The sequence below is a fragment of the Phoenix dactylifera genome, chromosome 1 (genome assembly GCF_051530095.1).
Source record: "Phoenix dactylifera cultivar Ajwa chromosome 1, Ajwa_hap1_PhDact_Kaust_v1.1, whole genome shotgun sequence".
Classification (NCBI taxonomy): Eukaryota; Viridiplantae; Streptophyta; class Magnoliopsida; order Arecales; family Arecaceae; genus Phoenix; species Phoenix dactylifera.
This window is the reverse complement of record NC_143190.1, coordinates 15,000,143-15,018,085: the sequence shown is the minus strand read 5'-3', so window position 1 is coordinate 15,018,085 and position 17,943 is coordinate 15,000,143. Positions and strand designations below refer to the sequence as shown.

At 35.5% G+C, this 17,943-nt stretch overlaps 1 protein-coding gene across 2 annotated transcripts; it reads right to left on the bottom strand.

Annotated features, from left to right (window-relative positions):
• Positions 1-528: 528 nt before the first annotated feature.
• Positions 529-15,399, bottom strand: LOC103716459 (uncharacterized). 2 transcript variants are annotated; one of them, XM_008804463.5, is made up of 13 exons: positions 15,098-15,399; positions 12,115-12,188; positions 11,668-11,751; positions 11,414-11,494; positions 7,583-7,663; positions 7,325-7,417; positions 5,745-5,924; positions 5,563-5,630; positions 5,396-5,447; positions 5,121-5,174; positions 4,947-5,036; positions 1,504-1,570; positions 529-978 (listed from the first exon to the last, which is right to left on the bottom strand). In XM_008804463.5, the coding sequence occupies exons 1-13, from the start codon at positions 15,234-15,236 to the stop codon at positions 887-889; spliced, it is 1,155 nt and encodes a 384-aa protein (XP_008802685.1). In that variant the 5' UTR covers positions 15,237-15,399; the 3' UTR covers positions 529-886. The 2 variants fall into 2 exon arrangements, with proteins under 2 accessions (XP_008802685.1, XP_088577128.1); XM_088721002.2 differs by lacking the exon at positions 1,504-1,570 and having other exon boundaries at positions 15,098-15,396.
• Positions 15,400-17,943: the final 2,544 nt, after the last annotated feature.

Below are 17,943 nucleotides of genomic sequence, written 5' to 3'. Positions count from 1 at the left end.
GTGGGGCATCCAGTCTTCTAATTTAATCGACGTCCGCGCGTTTCAAATCCAAACAACTCGGGTGGAATTATCGCCTCCTTACTATCAAGCTACCACCTTGGTGGCCTCATCCTTTTCTTCTGTGTCCAATTTTTATTTAGCTTTTTTTTTTCCCCATGAGTCGTTTTCATGGCATTCCATACAAATTGCTCAATAGTTTGTTGAAATAACCAAAATAAATCCATTTTTCGAGCAAGTTTTCCTGTCCGGTTCCAGCTACTTTCACCACAGAATCCTGTAATTAGCCAAAACGGCTTGTAAATAAAGCATGATCCATTTATAGACACACCACTCAATGCCTAGACTCAAAACGAAGACCTCCAAATGAGAGTCATCGCCACAGCGTAAGCGGTAAACCCCAGCTGGTCTCCATGAGAGGCCAAACTTACGAGCATGGCCGCACGGTTACACAAAATCCCTGCATATTTCCGTGTTAAATTAAACTGATGACAAAATCATTTTCATTGCTGGAATGAACAAGACGAACCATACCATCAAATCATTTTTTTCCATTAGATGATATAACGAAAGTGTTTTAAATAAAAGAATTCCAGCAATAATCAAGAACACAAAAGATCAAAGCACTAAGAACCACTTAGAAATAGTATAAAAGATCATATACGTACTCTAATTAATAAAATAGATATTACAAATAAACAGAAAATATTATGAGGAAGAAGACATGATTTTTTCATGTTCCACGCTTGAGCAGTATCGTGACCAAATGATCATAATTGCAGCAGCAGCAGCAGCAGCATCTGTCCATCACTGTAGTTCTATCAAACCGTATCTTTCAATGGGCCCCAGCAGTGGAAAATTGGGACACCAGTTCCTCAAATAGAAGCAATCACATGTACTTGCCAAGCTCCATCTTTTTCTTAATTGCTCGTTGGCCATGATAAATGAATGCATCAATTATTCCAGAAACTGTGAAGACACCTGAGCATCATCAAAATTCTTAAAATCAGGTTCAGGTAGCTTTGTCCTAAAACATACTTGTCTGAGCGAAGAATAACATACAAGCGGTATGAATTCTGTCAGCTAATGAACAATTGAAGATGGTACATACAATGGAGCAAGCTGCTACAGCCAGTTTTTAGCTCCGAAATAGTAAAACATGGATGCATATGTTATGTGAGTACATGCATCCCATTTCAGGTCATGATGGTAACGAGCACCTTGCCCTTAAACTTTTTCTTCTTAAAAGAAGGGTGAAAAAAAAAGTTACTTAATGGACCCTGACAGACTTAAAAAATGCTGATTATCTTAATTTCTTTCAAGGATGAAAACATCAAACGAAAAAAAAAAGTATAAGATGGGGCATTAATTGTATTAATCCTAAATTTCTTTAATGGATAGGTCAATAAGTGGTCTTTGACAGGCTAAATTTTAAGATATTTTCCAAATTATATTCAAGAATGAATTTCTTAAAAAAATAAAAGAGTGGGGTAAGCTGCATGAAACCTCCAACTATAGCGCATAGATTTGTCAGGAAGTGCAGCAGCGATTTAGTTTCTTCTGTAAAGATCACCTGAAACATATTTATGAATTAATTATACAATTAACAGGTGTGAGAAAGATACAGTAAGGTGCTCCGCTGAATATAAAGTACCTGTAAATAAAAATAACAGTATATAGGTTTAGTAAGAAGTAAAGCAAAATGTGTGCATATATGCATGTCTGTATGTCAGAGAACGACAAGGGAGCAGGGGAGATTCACATTTCTAGATATTCTACAATATGTACCCCTGGAAGTCCTGAAGTTGAAGTTGCATCCTTAACATTTTGGTGCGATAACCTACATGTATCTCATTTTAATGAAACCTATGCTCATATCCATTCCTAACAATATACTATCTGCAAATCTTAATTATCTATAATTTTTTTTATCTGGAACTAAATTTCAAGATTAATACCCTTTTTTGGTACTATGGCTTCTAATTGGTGCTAGCCTCAAACTTGCCATATGTATTACCATTCGTCATGACAAGAGGATTAGTGTTTCAGATTCACCATTGATATGTTATATTCTAATGACTCAAACTCATCTCGTCATTTAAAAAGGAAAATAGATTATTATGATGCCAATTACACATCCGGGTTGCTATCTGCGTTATTCTTGGCCGATTGGCCGGAGTCTTCAACAAATCTCCTATTGCATTTGCTTTTTATGTAGGTATGCCTTAACAAGCTCCCCCTCCCTTGACAATCTTACTCAAACCATATTTCTCTAACAATTCCTCAAAATATCAACTTCTTCCTCACCTGCCAAGTTTCCCATTAGGCCCATTTATACTAGAATGACGTATTTTCATCTGGCCAATTTCCTTGCCACTTCAAAAGACAAAACCTGCTTCTACGCTTGATGAAACCAAGCTGAAAATCAAGCATTGATGGTGAAGTTGTACCAAAAAAAAAAAAATGGTGAAGAAGAAATTTTGGAGCAAATAAGTCTAGAAGTTTTCAGACAATTTGCTGTGATTTCAGTATGATTTTAATTGCTTTCAGTCATTTCTGGTCTTAGGTCTGATTTTAGGTGTTTGTATGGGTTATTTTGATTATGTTAAGTGTCTAGTTGATGGATGGCTGAGTTAGACCTAGCGGTGGTCTTTGGAGTTTAGTTTCTGCTGTCATTTTTGCCAAGTCAGCAAACAAATAAAAGTGAAGCCATACAATTCCCTATGTAATAAGAGCCTTCTGCCCCGTTTCTCCCATCCAACTGTTAACAACAATTTTTGTATATGGTTTATTGCCAACTGTTGGATATATCAGGGTTCCTAGTGTCCCTAGGATCAAATTAGGGTTTCTTGGGCTAATTACAAGGAGGAATAAAGCTGTAAAAGAATCGTTTTTTGCAGAGATTGGATAATTTTCCAGATTTGTTGTTTTCTTTGTCCACCTTTTGGCTGATTTGCTCTAGCCTGAGGCTTGTTCTATGCCTATGGAGGGTCTTGATGCTCCCACCCTGCAAGTTTTCTACACTTCATTCTGTTGATTTCAGAGTGACCTGAAATCAGAGCCTAGAAGTATTGTAGACTGGCCTTTGTAGAGTTGGCCTACATCAATGCTACTTTTATGCATGATTTCTTGCTTACAGCCAAATAGCATCTAAGAACCCACTTATCTTGTAGCTTGTGACCCATATTCACTCAGTATTTCCTTGTTACTATCTATGTGCATCATAAGCCATGGGCATATAAAGAGGCTGTTGTAAAATCTTAATGTCATCAAGCTGTGGTCAAAGAACTTTTTCCTCGACACAATTAGACCCCAGGATGCTCCTTCTTTTCGAAGGATCCTTTATCTTTCAGGAGCTTACAAGTTAAAATTCACTCTAATGTCAAATTCAGTAAAACAAAAATTGATTGGTAGCTTATAGATTTATCCAAGAGAATAGTAACCTAGAGGTGAAAGCTGTTTCGAGATTGGGGATGCATAGTTCTAAAAGAATAATAACAATACACGTAGGGAGTCTATGAGAAAGATAACAATGAGTTTGAAGCAAGTGCACCACCCTTGCTAAAAGACTTGAGCAACTGAGCTCAAGATTTTGGTGTGGATTGCAGACATGTGCTCTTGTTGTTGTTAAGATGACATTTAGCAGACATAGGTTGTTGTTTTCTTGATGAACTTTGACTTTCGCATTCCTTCAAGGTGATTTTTTTCAGTGAGGTCTACCTGCATCCCCTCCTTGTCATCCATATTCATTCATTGTTATCATACTCGTTTACTCCTCAACAATCATTCTTTCCTAGTTTACATGTCAATTACATGATTATTACAGGATACGACCCTCATCATATCTGGTCTATCAAGAAGCAACTTGACAACAGTTTGCATCAAGGATCCCAATCATTTTCAACGCCTCCTTTGTTCTAAGACATCCTATAGTCCTTGATATCTAACCTCGCATAAGAAATACAGTACTGATATTATTTCCCATGCTCATAGTCTGATACATTCCTGCTCCTATTTAGCTTTATTAGAACATAGATTGATCACTGCGTTAACATCCTTCAGAATCTCCTGTCTCCGTGGTACATGAGCACTCTTTCTTTCATTGTTTTAGCATTTTTAGCTTGAAGCCAGTGCAAGCTGGGTTAGCAATGATTATCCATTATTCATTTTTATCTTCCTCAAGATTGTTATTATTTTTCAGCTCAAGTATTGAGGCCATAGCTCAAACCTACACAAATATCACTTGCCTTTGTGGACCTTTTTTCACGTGAGGGTGTCTATCCCCATGCTTCTACCTTCCTTTGCTGTGAGATATGTTTAACTTGCCAACAATTTGATGTTCTATTAGTGCACCACAAACATCATTCTGGATCATCAACATCAATCTTGTTAGGATATGACTTTGATCATGTATTAATTCCCCAACTCAACTTGCTAGCTTCTTAACAAAATCACACACCACTCAGAAACTTACATGTCTATCCTGACAAGAGATACAAAGGAAACCATTTACAACAAAGGACAATTTTTAATTCTTACTATGAGGCAGCATAAGATGAAAAAGAAATTGCTTCCCCCCATATATATAGGATTTGTGATAATTCTAATTTGAAAATAGCAGCAACAGAATTATTTTAGATTACAGAATACTTTTATGAAGTTCAAACACTTTCTCATTTGATTGCTTTATATTTCAAGAAGGTAAAGATCACATACAGAACACAAGATGATGCTGAATTAAGTTGATTAAAACATTAGAAACTTCATCCTACCTATAACTAAGACTGAGCATATGCCATTTGATGGAGCCATTTATCAAGCATCATTTTCACAGATATACATTTGAATCTAATCCTCATATTGGAAGATTAAGCATTCTTTTCGATTGAACTCCAAATAAAATTCAGAACAAGCACATATGAGCCCGCTGGATATATTATTTCACTCACCTTAATTGGTGAAAAATCATAAAAGAAGAATACCCCGGGAGGAGGCTTGGGATAAACATTTCCATCTTTGAAGTGCTCTGTCACTGAGAACTGCAAGTAAAACAACAGCAAAGTTCAGGTGCCAGACTGTGTACTAAATCACCAGACAAGAGTTACAGATCAAATCAACTTCACCTGGTTTGAGTGAATTTTCCGTCCTCTTATGTCAGTGTAAATTGTGGGAACAACCTGAGAAATACCGAATTGCAGTCCCTTAATGATGCTTGAGTAATCACATATGATGTCAAAAGAAAGAGCTAAGGAGTTTATAGGATAGGTGCAAAGGTAAGGAAACCAAACATTTCACAATTAATTGGATGTATAGAAAAGAGGATAAAGACTAAGATTGTCCATTACAATCCAGTCAAAAGAAGTCTTCATGACAAAAACATAGCAAGTAATGTACTCACTTTTATGAAATATTGGTACATTCCAGATGAGGCTTCTTGTGTCCACTGTGCACTGTAATTTTTATCAAAACCAAATAAGCAATCAAAAGATGTGATCCTAAATTCTTATATCTGAATGGTTACAGTTACCAGTTAGCTGAAAACTTGAGGTAATCCATCCAACTTACCCATCAAGTGGATTTATAACACCTGGAAACTCTTTTCCAAAGGATAGCTTATTTATTTTGTGGCTTATCTGGCGTTTTTAATGGAAGGATGTTAGTCATGATATTCTGTTAGACAAATAAGTTAGACTGAAATTCATATATATCCAAATATAATGCAAGAAAAAGTAACTTATGCTACTCACATCATAACTTTCTGTTGGGAAAGCCAATAAGTCATGCACTCGAATTTTAGAATGGTGGAAGCTTTTTCCAGGCATAAAGTGAAAATTTCCAGCTACTTTATTGACATCCAAGAACCCATGGATGTTGCATCCTTCCCCTTCTTCTTCCTTTATCTTTTGGAAAAAGCCCTCTCTTATGCACTGAAATAGCATTTAAAATCAGCATCAAATCAAGAAAAGCAAAAGCCTAAAGCGCATAAAAAAATCTTTGAAGAGAGAAAGTTAATGATTTAGCATTAAAGATGCCTTTAGAACATTTATAAGAACAAAAAAAGAACTGAGCATCAAACGAGCACCATGATGTAAAGTATCTGGCCAGTAACTAAAGCCATTATGGAAGAGCATAACCTACAGCTTTTGAGCATATAGATAGTAAATAATCCCTCTTGAAACTTGTAATCAAAAACTACTGAAGATAATTGTCCCATATTTTGAGCTTAATTTGCACTACTGTAATTTACCTTGTACAACAAGAATTAAGAAGATGGCATTAAATAATGGTATCCCTATTTATAGGAAGACAGCACCCATATGTCACAAGCTTCAAAAGCGGAAAAGAAATGTCAACACACGGTCATAAGCCATAACTAGCAGTGCATGTGAACTGCACAGTGCATTTGAGACTAAAGGCTATATTAGGTTCTTTATTTCCATTAGAAGCACGAACTCAAGTACTTTACCATTTTGAAACTTTTGAAATTTCTAGCATCTCTGAACCTAAATAATTTTGCTCCATTCCAAACTATACGTTGTATGCAAAATTGTGCAAGCATGATTTGAAAAATATGAGTTACTTCAGCTTCATATGTTATAGTCAAGAAAGGAACAAAATCTTATTACAATAATTTAAGAACTATAATTGGATTTGAACTCTATTCTTCCAATTCTCATTGACAGTGCAATGAGACTAGATCTTCTCAAAATGTCAAATGAACCTAAGATAACACTGCATTGCATTATCTCTAATGGTGCTCAAGTTACTTGAAACATCTAGATTGCAAAAATACCATGTCATATGCACAAACAACATTTATCAAAACTATTATCACGGTTGATGGATATTCTCTTCTAGAAAGCTGGGTAAAACAAACCAACCACAAGACTAGCACCATGCTACTATTTCTTGCTGCAGTCATTTACAATGCATACATTTTGCATTTTATGCAAAGACTCGCAGATTATGCCATGACTGGAAAATGTTAATAATATATGTTTTCAGACAACATTAAAGAGAATGTAATATTGTAATCTATATTCTGAGCTGTCCTTGGCAGCTGTAGAGTTGTGGTGGAGATGAACACCACTTGCTAATGACATCCCACAAAACCAGCAATTTGAATCCTTTTCTTGTCTAATGTGCGTTTATAGTCACGCTCAACCATTTAAATCATTTGGTTAACAATATTTATGAGGAAATACATGTCACTTGTGCCAAATCCAAAGCCAGTTCTAAATTATAACTTTTTTAAAAATGACATGCTTCAAAATCAACAGAACTCCGAGAGTGGTCAGCTTAAAATGGGTAATATCATCATGTCGACCTGGTCAATCAAATCTGGATTTGATAGGGCCCATCCTTTCTTCTGATATGCTTCTTGAACTTCTTCGCATGAGTTACAGCAAGCATCATCTGACTGCATCAAAAGAAGCAAGCTCTTACATTTAAAGTTGAGAGAAGGCTCACAATCTTTGAATCTAATCCTAAAGAAGAAGAACAATTGACATGGCAGAGTACCCTAAGTAAAAGATCAATGCATCCAAGAAGCAGTATGGACTTCAGTGCAGTTAAGATAACATACCTCTTCTGCACCATAGCAAGAACCACAATAAGTCTCGTTATGCTCAAGCCTTCCTCCATGCCTTTGTAAAGGCCTTTCGATCTGTATGAAAGAAAGAAACATATAACTGCCTAAATATTAAATGAGTAAAGAATATAATATATTGCAGACACAAATGAATACCAAAGTTTGTAATCAAGAAAGAATATTGTTCTATAATGAACACCAAGCTTGAATTCATGAATTGCTATGCACTATCAGATGAGAAACATTCCATAGAACATTTTCACAACCACTGAAAGTCCACTATGAGCCACGCTATTCAGAACTTCAAGAGAAAGAGCACCTTCAAAGGTCAGAAACTCAAGCATCAGACCTTAAACTAAAATTGGACAGGATTGACAGGAACTGTCTGAAACTACTAAACTCCAAAACTGTGGTCAATCTTGGATAGATTTTAGCCAAAGAAATCATTTTAACCAAAACTAAAAACTTTGTTGATCACATATCTATCAAGTGATTTGCATTCCAATGCACTATTTGACACATATCTTTTGTTGATATTATATGCTATCGAGACAGTTAAACTTACAAATATATTACACACTATTTGATACTATGTGTTATCAAGACAATTAAAGATATGCTATGTTATTTATTGATCTGTAATTTTTGGTATACATGAATTCACTGTATTGTATGCCAAACAGTCAACCACCAAGCTTGTATGCCAAACAGTCAACCACCAAGCTCACAGGTACAATTGAAACCACCAATAAATTGTATTTTAAGACTTCATGTTTCCTAATACTCCTACAACATACGCACTTCATAAGCATTTAATGTTCTTGTATACCTTGTGATCATGAACACAATCATGGTTCACGGTACCCAGGCTAGAAGGGTCATAGTTGCCACTTAGTCTAGATTCTTCATAAAATGACTGCTTAATCTTACCATAATAATGCAAGATAAAAGAGACTGTCAATAAAGTAATGAAACAGCCTAGATTGGGTTTAAGCAGAGAAATTTTTACATATTTATAAAAAAAAACCTTGATAAAACAAGCAAACAGTCAAACACAAAAACTGAAGGAGACAATTAGATCTTTTGTTGACCTTTGCACAACAGTTTTTGCTGTCATATACAAGCCTCCTATCTTGAAGGGTAAAATATTAGACGAGTGAGGTTTGTGGAAAAGGGGAGTTCTTGTTCACCAAGAACAAGTGTTTTTTCCTTTATCCAGTACACAACAGAGTGCGCATTTCTTGATCCAAGGTCAGGTCTCTTAATAGGATCCCTGCCTGAAACCTCACAAAATTCCACCAAAGAAAAAAAGAAAACCATGATACAAAGCCTAATAACCTGTACTATACCCTAGTCTTTAGAGAACCAAGCAATATCATGATAAAATGGCAAGAAATTGCTCCTATAAACAACGACTGTCCTCAAGATCTTCTACAAAAAAAAAAAAAAAAAAATGCTAAAGAACTGAAAGAAAATGAGTTTGCCAAACACAAAATAACTGCAGGTTATCATTTTGATGCAAGAATGGAAACAAAGTGCAAGCATATTACTTGGGCAAACAAGTATTGCCAATGCTCATGCTAAAAAACATCTCCCACAAATATATCTATGGCTTAACATAGAGGATAACAACTAGATGACATTATTAAAATTTAAAAAAGGGATATTTTTTGTGATAACTTGCACGCAAGTTCTTTACTAATACTAATAGAAGGCAAGGCAGAAATAGCTACTTAGAAATGAAGCAAGGGACTAATTAGAATGAAGGATGGATAAATGGATGAAAAGTCTATATGACTGCAAGAAATGCCTAGAAAATTTGAAGAAAAAAGTCTTAGACAGGAAAATAACTATATATAGTATAAAATTACAGTTTCATGAAGTGGGATTAAATATGGCTGCAAACGCAAGTGATGAAAGCCTTTTTAAACATTGAGATGCAGGACAGATTATGAATAAGGCTAACTTTAAAAAACAATGATCACAAAATTAATTAACTCAAAAGTGATTTGGGCTAATTCATGGTACTAAGGACTAGGTTTCATGGTACTAAGGACTAGGTGTTCATGTAGTAGAAGACAGTGGACTGTCAAAGAGGAAAAAGGCGCAGTACTCTAAGTAGAAGGTTCCACAGTTGAGCTTATGACACAAAATTAAACCGGCACAATACCATCAGGTACCCTCAAACTAAAATAATGCAACTTATATCTGTACTCCAAACTGACAGACTAAAAGGTGGCCTCGATTAAATTTGTTTGATTTAAATTTGCCTCGATGACATAGAATATATCTAGAAAGCTCTCTATTTATATCAAACCGCCACTAAAATTTATTATTAAAAAGATTAAAGATTCACATTACACACAGAATCTTAAAACACAAATAAAAAAAGACTCTAGCATATCTCCCAAACCACTTGAAGCTCAGAGTACAATATTTTCGACCTTTGCCTATACTTGTAAGAAATTCTATGTTATTTTACAGGCTGATATCAATAAATATCAAGGTTAAAGTTTCAACAAATTTGCTAGTCAATTATTTATAGTTAGTTTCAGATGACTCCAATCAACTTCAATTGTTACAATTTTAGATACAGATATATCTTGATTGGTATCACTCCAAAACCACATATTATGGGATTAGAAAAACTATTGTGAGTCTGCCATGGAGAAAATCCTATTCCAACATGCTGCCTTCAATCAGCATATCAAAATATGGAAGTCATGTCAGAAAGATTTTGTCTCAAACGAATCAAAATCATGGTTAAAGGTGTCTCACCAATTAAAGAGAAAGTGATGGATCACCAGTTTCAAGGCACAAACATGTAAAATAGAAATTTCGCAAGGAACTAGTAAGGACGGTAGTATTTATTGAAGGATTTAGCAAGCCAAGAGGAAGACCCAGGCTAGCTTAGCCTGGATAAAGGTGGAAGCATGGTCTGTCGCACTATCCCGTACCACACAATACAAGACGTACCGTACCATATCGGTAAAATTGGTACGAAACTTAACTTTAAGTCGGTACAAGCCCCATACTGCCCTATACCAAGGTGTACCGACCTATACCGAGGCATATTGAGATGCGTACCGATCTATATCGAGGCGTACTGAGATAAAAATTAAAAAAAATGGCTAGAGAGCTATTTCAGTACAGGGATGTACCATACTGTACCAAACCAAACGGATAAGATACCGATACAGTATCCGGTACCGAAATTGCGGACCTTGGATGGATGAAAGTACATGAAAAAGTTTGCACAACACATCAAAGATAGACATAACATGAATAATTAGCAAGTGAGGATTCATAAAGCTGACCCCTAACAATGGTGGCATGGCTTGTTGGTTATGGTTATGATTAGAGATCGAAAATCATGCTGCATATCTTGTTTATCTAAAGAACTCAGTACGCTAAATAACAAGGCCGTGTATGTCTCTTTGGAATGTTTAATGGTTGCAGCAAGCACATATCATGTCTGCTAATGTCAAAGTTTCATAACCGTGGATGTTGAATATATCATCTCAATACAACCATCAGTAAGACATTTATAAATCACACTGAGAATCTGAAAATTCAAGCTAACCATTTATCTCTCATGATACAGCCAATCTAGAAAACAAAAACCACAAATAAGAAAGGTTGCTCAGAACTTGCAAGAATCGTCAAGCGCCAAAGCAAAATAATTTTCATGCAGAGATAACTGCAAAGGGTTTAAAAACTATGCATAAGCTGGAAAAAAAAAGATGGGCATAACACATACATGTTTAGAAGTATTAATTGCTACCAGGAAGCATTTTGAATTTCAAAAGTCACCAAGTTACCAACCTTGGGTGCGCCAATACCATCTTGTCTTGACTCAATAACATTACCAGAATGATCTAATCTTTTCTTTGTTATGTCATGCCTCTGCAAGTAAATAGACATTATGACGTAGAATGTGTTTAATGTTATAATAAATGTGTTTTAGAACATAATTCACAGCAATGCAGTTTGATATGATCATCAAGTCAGTTGAAGATAATGAAAAGAAAAGGTGCAAAATATCTAGCAAAAAAAGAAAGGCAGGTATATGAACATACTATATCATAGTGCTGCTCCCCGCTTATATCCACGGTATCAACACTAACAAGTGAACAAGCAAGTGATGGAAAGGTAATATCAAACTGCAACATAGAAATTGTTATTATTCAGTTTCTATTGATGAAACAGGTTAATGTATCACATAGCTTGCACAAATGCAATTTGAATAACTTAATAGCTATATATTAGCCACTCAAGGATCTAAATTCAGAACAGGCACATCAGGCATATGATACACGAAGTCATCGGAATACAATCAAAATGCTTGAGAATAATTTCAAACTCTTTCCAAAGGATAGCAGCTTAAAATTTCAACAAGACAGGCATTTCTCAGATTTCTTAAATCACAAAATAATCTGTTAACATAGACTAAATGCACCAAGCAGTCTATGTGTGTAAGCAACAAATCTCACAAATAACTGACTGCATGGAGTCTAAATACTGACATTGATTCGTAGCCTTTCTCCTCTTGAAGTATCTACTATCAGCTTAGTCTCAGTTTCTGAATAAATATAAAGTCCTGCAGCGAATGAATAAAAAAAAATGACAATAGTGCTTTTTACATGTTGAAGATCTACAGATTTCAGTGTAAATGATTTCTACTTAGAATACATATGTGAAAATTACAAATTACAAATACATATGTGACAAATGCAGATCACCAAAAAACAAAATCAAAAGGTATCTGATTAGCTGCCACAGGAGAGTTAAGATGAAGCTAATTTGTTTCATGAAGCAACATCTTACTTTAAATGCAAATTGTAAAATTCAACAACTATTTAAAACCAACATAAAGAACAGTTAACAAGTCTGAATAACAAATTCATGCTGGGTAAACCTTTTAAATTCTATCACATTCTTCTCTATCTAGGCCCATCTCTTTCATGGTAGTTAGCTCCCTCCTTGTTTATGTCCATATTACCATCCAGGCTCATTTCTTTTAATTATAGCAAGTTCTTCACGTATCTTCCTTTAAAGTGCAACTTGTTCGCCATAAGTCTTACCTTCTCTTTAAAGATCAGGTACTTAATATACGTTTCTTCCCTTATTCAGGCCATGTTTGATCCTTGTCACACTTGCGGCAGAAATTGCTGAGATAGCCAATAGATTTCCGATCATCTTATGAAGAACAAGTGGCAGCTCCCTCCCTAACTTCTCTTGGGGTAGTGAATCATAAGATCATATCCCCCTATCTTATCCAGGCAATATGTTACCCTCCTTTCACATACTGCCAAGCTCTCTCTCTCTCTCTCTCTCGCACGTGCATGCATACATGCTAAAAATGTTTAGCATTAACACTTATCCTTAAGAAAACCTAAAATATGGTTATTAACTAACAGGTCCTAAGTTCAAAACTTTGTCTCTTACACTTTCACATATTTCAGAAAAAGAAAAAAAATTATGACCATTGGGCTGCATGTTATTAGGATGGCATGCTTTTGGGTCTTGTATCTCCAGTCAGTTGAATTAAGCTGGCATACTTCTAGGTCTTGTATCTCAGGTCCATTGAGCTTGCACTGAGTTACTTGATTGCTGCATTATATCAAGACTTGTATCATATCAACCTTGAGTGGGATCGGGAAAAGTGGCATTGCTAAAAGGATACAGGACAGAAACAGTGAACTTGAGTCATGGTTTCTAGGCCCACTATATATGACAGTGCACTAATATCTGTGAGGGAAATTAGAAGATTTTAGACCAAGCATGATCCTTTCATCATGGGCTAGACGGCTTCATGCACATGTTAGCCTAGACCAGTGCACCTTTTTGCTTCCATTGTTTGTTTTTAAGCCAAGGTATATATTAAGATACCACCTCTATAGGCTCCATCATAAAATTAATTGTACTTAAGCTCCAAATCAAATTGATCATATGGGCACTACAATGTCAAGATGCAATGCTTATTATCAGATCCAATAGGGATTAATATTGACCTTATGATTAAATGGAATGTTGCATATATTTTCAGCTTACAAAGGTGATCTAGAATCAATTTAATGATCATGAATGATCAGGGATTTATTCCAAAATACCTAGAAGCATCAACCAGTTTGCATCAGAGCCAATTAACACATGATCATGCACTTGTATCACACAATACTTTTCTTCTAAATCAACAAAGTAGAACAAAAGCCTGGTAAACTCCATTTGAACCTGTCTTCCCACAAGCACAGCTCTTTAAGTTGGGTTTGAAGAGTGAATGTACCTGCAGATCTTTAGTATGAGGGAAACCAAAGGTTGAGCATTGCTGGCCCTATTCCCTGACCAATTGAAAACAATTGCCGACAGCAGCCAACCATGAACAAACATATATGTGGTGCCGATTTGAAATTTAAATATAAAAAAAAAAACTATATAGAACTAAAACCTTTTCATGTTCAATGGTCTAACATACTGCCTGTAAGATTTACACATCTTCAATGGCCGCTAAGAGGCACATCTCACTTATTAAAGCAATTGTCTTATGTACACCTATAAACTAGCTTGATAGGCTTGTGCAGTCAGCAAGGATTTGTGTAGTTTTAAATTTAAGCCCACATGACTTGTGCAGCCTAAAATTATGAAGCTTGTTACTTCGCTTGCCTTATAAGAGCAACAACGCAAAGAGATCCCGATGAAGCTAATTTGAAAAAGACCCATTGGATTCATATTGCTAGAAGATGAGACAGATATGATGGCTTAGAGAGCCACTACCCAATGAGTTTGAAGGTGGTGCTTGAAGGACTGATTCCATCGATTTGGTCTACCATGGAAGTTTGCCAAACTCCATGCAACACTGAGCAGATTAACTTGTTAAAAGTAGCACAGTGTCTGCAAATCAAGCTTCGCATGCATATCTGAAATATCTTTGATATTTCAAACAATTTCGTTGCACCATGTATCATAGCTAATCAGTAGTTCAAGTGAATCTTGTGCTCGCAGTCATTCATGCCAGCAATTAGGATTAGATCAAATTGGATATTTTTTTGTTTGATATAACTCTAAAAAAATTGTGGTTAAATATGCCAGAAAAACTAGCACGAGGGAGCTCATAACAATCTAATTGTACCATAAATTTTTTGTAATTGAAGAACTGAATCAGTGCCTGGAGGATCATGGATTCAATAGACAGATAAATTCCATAAAAACCAAATATGCCATCAGAAAAGTAATAAAAGTTTAACAAAGAAAAAAAAAGGACTCAAAGAAATTTGAGGTTGAATAAATAAATCAACTCAAAATCTTATTTTGTTTCAACCCATAACCACATGATGCATTTTTTTGAATCTTTCTTATTATTAATCACAAACTACGAACAAAAGAGAGCCTACTCAAAATCCAATTTTTATTTCAACCCATGACCCCATGAAGCATTTGCTTAAATCCTTATTATAATAAATCACCACCTACAAACGAATATAAACCAGTAATCGAGAAAAAGAAACTTACTGGCCTCGGAGATGAACAGGAGGATTATAACGATGGAAGAGATCATGGTGATGAGGCCTCCCGAGAGCGTCCGGCTGTAGAAATCCTCGTTGATCTTGGGATAGGCATCGAGATTCTTGAGCTTGTCGAGGATCCCCATCTCGAAACGCCCTGGAATCGGAGCCCGAGAAGCCGAACCCACCGCCGGAGAAAATCTAGGGTTTTCTCCAGCAGTCTCTGACCAGCGCTCGGATTTCTTTGCGTTCCCGACGGAGGCCTCCCCACAAAGCTTGAGACACGGACGGAATCCCCTGGTCTTCGGTCGCCGGCTTTAATATATAGCGGAGATTATGGTAGGTTTCTTTGTAATTCTGGATGCTAGTAGGGGTATGTGAGTAATTGAGATGCACATATTTGGGTCGGATTTGTGGATATCCGCGGGGAAAGCGGTTGACGGGATTCGGGTTTCTAAATTGACTGAAACACTCCAGATTCGGTGTATCTTTTACGCGGAAGAAGGATTTGCCTTTCTTCCCACGATCATCCACTGGTTGCTTTGAGATCTGTACAACATCACGTGGATTCGATCGAAGGAAGGCTACTCCTCCTTTTGCCTCGAAAGACACGCCCCCGACCCCGTGGCTGGTAGACGGAGGAATTGTGGCGAAGGGAAGTTGTAATTTGGTCTCAAGAGTATCGGCCTACGCCGCCAGAGACGACGCCTTCTCGCCGGATAAAAATCCACAGTATACCGGAATCTGCGCTCCAGCTGTTTGGCTTGGAATCTGGCAATGGAATCCGGAAGATTCATCAACATGGGACGATTATTGTGATCATCGGATTAACGAGGTCTGCTGAAAGAATTAACCACGTCCACTCAACTTCTAAGGCATCATTTGTATAGAACTGTTCGCAATAGGGTTTTCGAAAATAAAATTTTTTAAAGTATAATTTTTATAAAAAGCTATTTACTATTTGGTAATATCAAGAGATTTTAATATGTGTTTGGCAAACAAACTAAAAAAATAATTTATTATGGTAAAATGACCATAAAAAATATTACATAGTTTTATACAACAAGACATAATATAATATAGTATAATATTATTGTAATGTAATATAATATTATTATAATATAGTAATATAATATTATATATTATAGCATAATAATATAACATTATTTGATATGATAATTATAACACATAATACATTGACATAATATTATATTTATAGTATAATACAATAATAAAGATATAAAATATTATTATTATTATTATTATATCTGTAATTATTATATTTTATCATGGGTTTTTGGTCCAAAAAAATTATAATTCAAAATAGCTTTCCGATGGAGCCTAAAAGTGCTTTTCAGAAGAAGCTCCAATCTAAAAAATTGTTTTAGCTTTCTTTCAAAGCTAAAACAGCTTTCCAATTTTTTTAAAACTAAATATTTCTATTCAATCTAAAAGTGCTTTTGGAGGGCTGGAAAGTATTTTTCGGCTCTCCAAAAGCTCTACCAAACAAAGCCGAAGACTATGGTAGAGACGTTTCATGAAAGACTGTGGTAGGTTCACGTTAGACAAATGTAATTAGATTCAAGTTGGGCATAAATTCAAGATATAAATTATTCTGCAAGATTTAATTTATTTATTCAATATATTAATTTCAGATTTAGTGTTCTCGCCTGTCCGCTCTGTTTTTAACCTATATGATAATTGGACCGCTGGAGGGAGTAACAACACAACTCGTTTAAAACTAGTTTAAACCATTCGTGACTCATTTAACCTGCTAATACTCATTTAATCTATTATAACATGATATGAAACTGATTAATATGTTAATGAGTTTCACGTGCCAAGTTAAGTTACCTATTTAACAAACAGATTAGGTTCTATTTTGGATTTTTGAAACGTTTAATAAATGGATCAAGTTCAAGTAGGGAGGTTTTCTTCAATACCTCTGTTTCAACCTAACCCGAGCTAATTCATTGCCGTGCCTAATCTAATTCAATTAAAAATAGTGTAGCAACCTCCTGCTTAGTTGTATAAAATTTTACCAGCCACATGGCACAGTAAGATTGGTGCAACTCAAAGGACTAGTGCAATTCACAAAGACCTGAACAAAGTGCTGGAATTTTTTTTATAAATGTGGGCTTTCATTGTTTATGCATTGATTTTAATTTGATTTATTAAGTAATACGAGCTAAGTTGCCATCTGAATGAATGTTTAAGAAACTCATAATTAATTGGATTATATGGTTATTTTGGGCTTTATTGTCTTGGTCATGTGGTGTAGCGAGTATTGGTATAGACATGATTTGATTAATAAGTTATGTAATGGATAGATCCATTAGCATTACTAACTGGGCTAGGTCTCCACTCCACACCTATATATATATATATATAGAAAAATCTTAAGATATCAAGTCCTCTACATTCCTGTAGAGCATCTATCCTATTGAGGAGATAGATATTAAGGAAGAGATTGAGAGAAAGATCTATCTCATTTTTGTAGTTTCTTCTTCAGCAATATGCTCAGGACTCTCAAGGTACGCTTCTATTTTGGTCTAGTTTATTTGTGTTCTAATCTTTTGCATGGTATCCATAAAAATTCAACATAAAAAGCTACCAGGCAAGCACCATGTAGATCTAAAAAAAATAATTGCGTGATTGACTAGTGCCCATACTATTTTTTTAATTTAAATTTCAAGGGTCAAGCGAGAAAGAAGAAGAGGAGGAGCAATAGAAAGCTCTGAGGTAGGAGTCCGAGAGGAAGCAAAAGATGAAGCACATGAAGAATTTGGAGAAAGAGATGCAAGAGAAGCTCGAGAAGATTCGAGCAGTTGCGGGGACTAAAGATGACAGAAT

What these genes read in the sequence shown, in the direction of transcription:
- LOC103716459 (XM_008804463.5), bottom strand. Translation starts at nt 15,236, where the DNA reads ATGGGGATCCTCGACAAGCTCAAGAATCTCGATGCCTATCCCAAGATC. An exon ending in GTTATAAATCCACTTGATGG is followed by an intron (nt 5,448 to 5,562) that starts GTAAGTTGGATG and finishes TAAAAATTACAG; the next exon opens with TGCACAGTGGACACAAGAAG. An exon ending in GGAAAATTCACTCAAACCAG is followed by an intron (nt 5,037 to 5,120) that starts GTGAAGTTGATT and finishes TTTTACTTGCAG; the next exon opens with TTCTCAGTGACAGAGCACTT.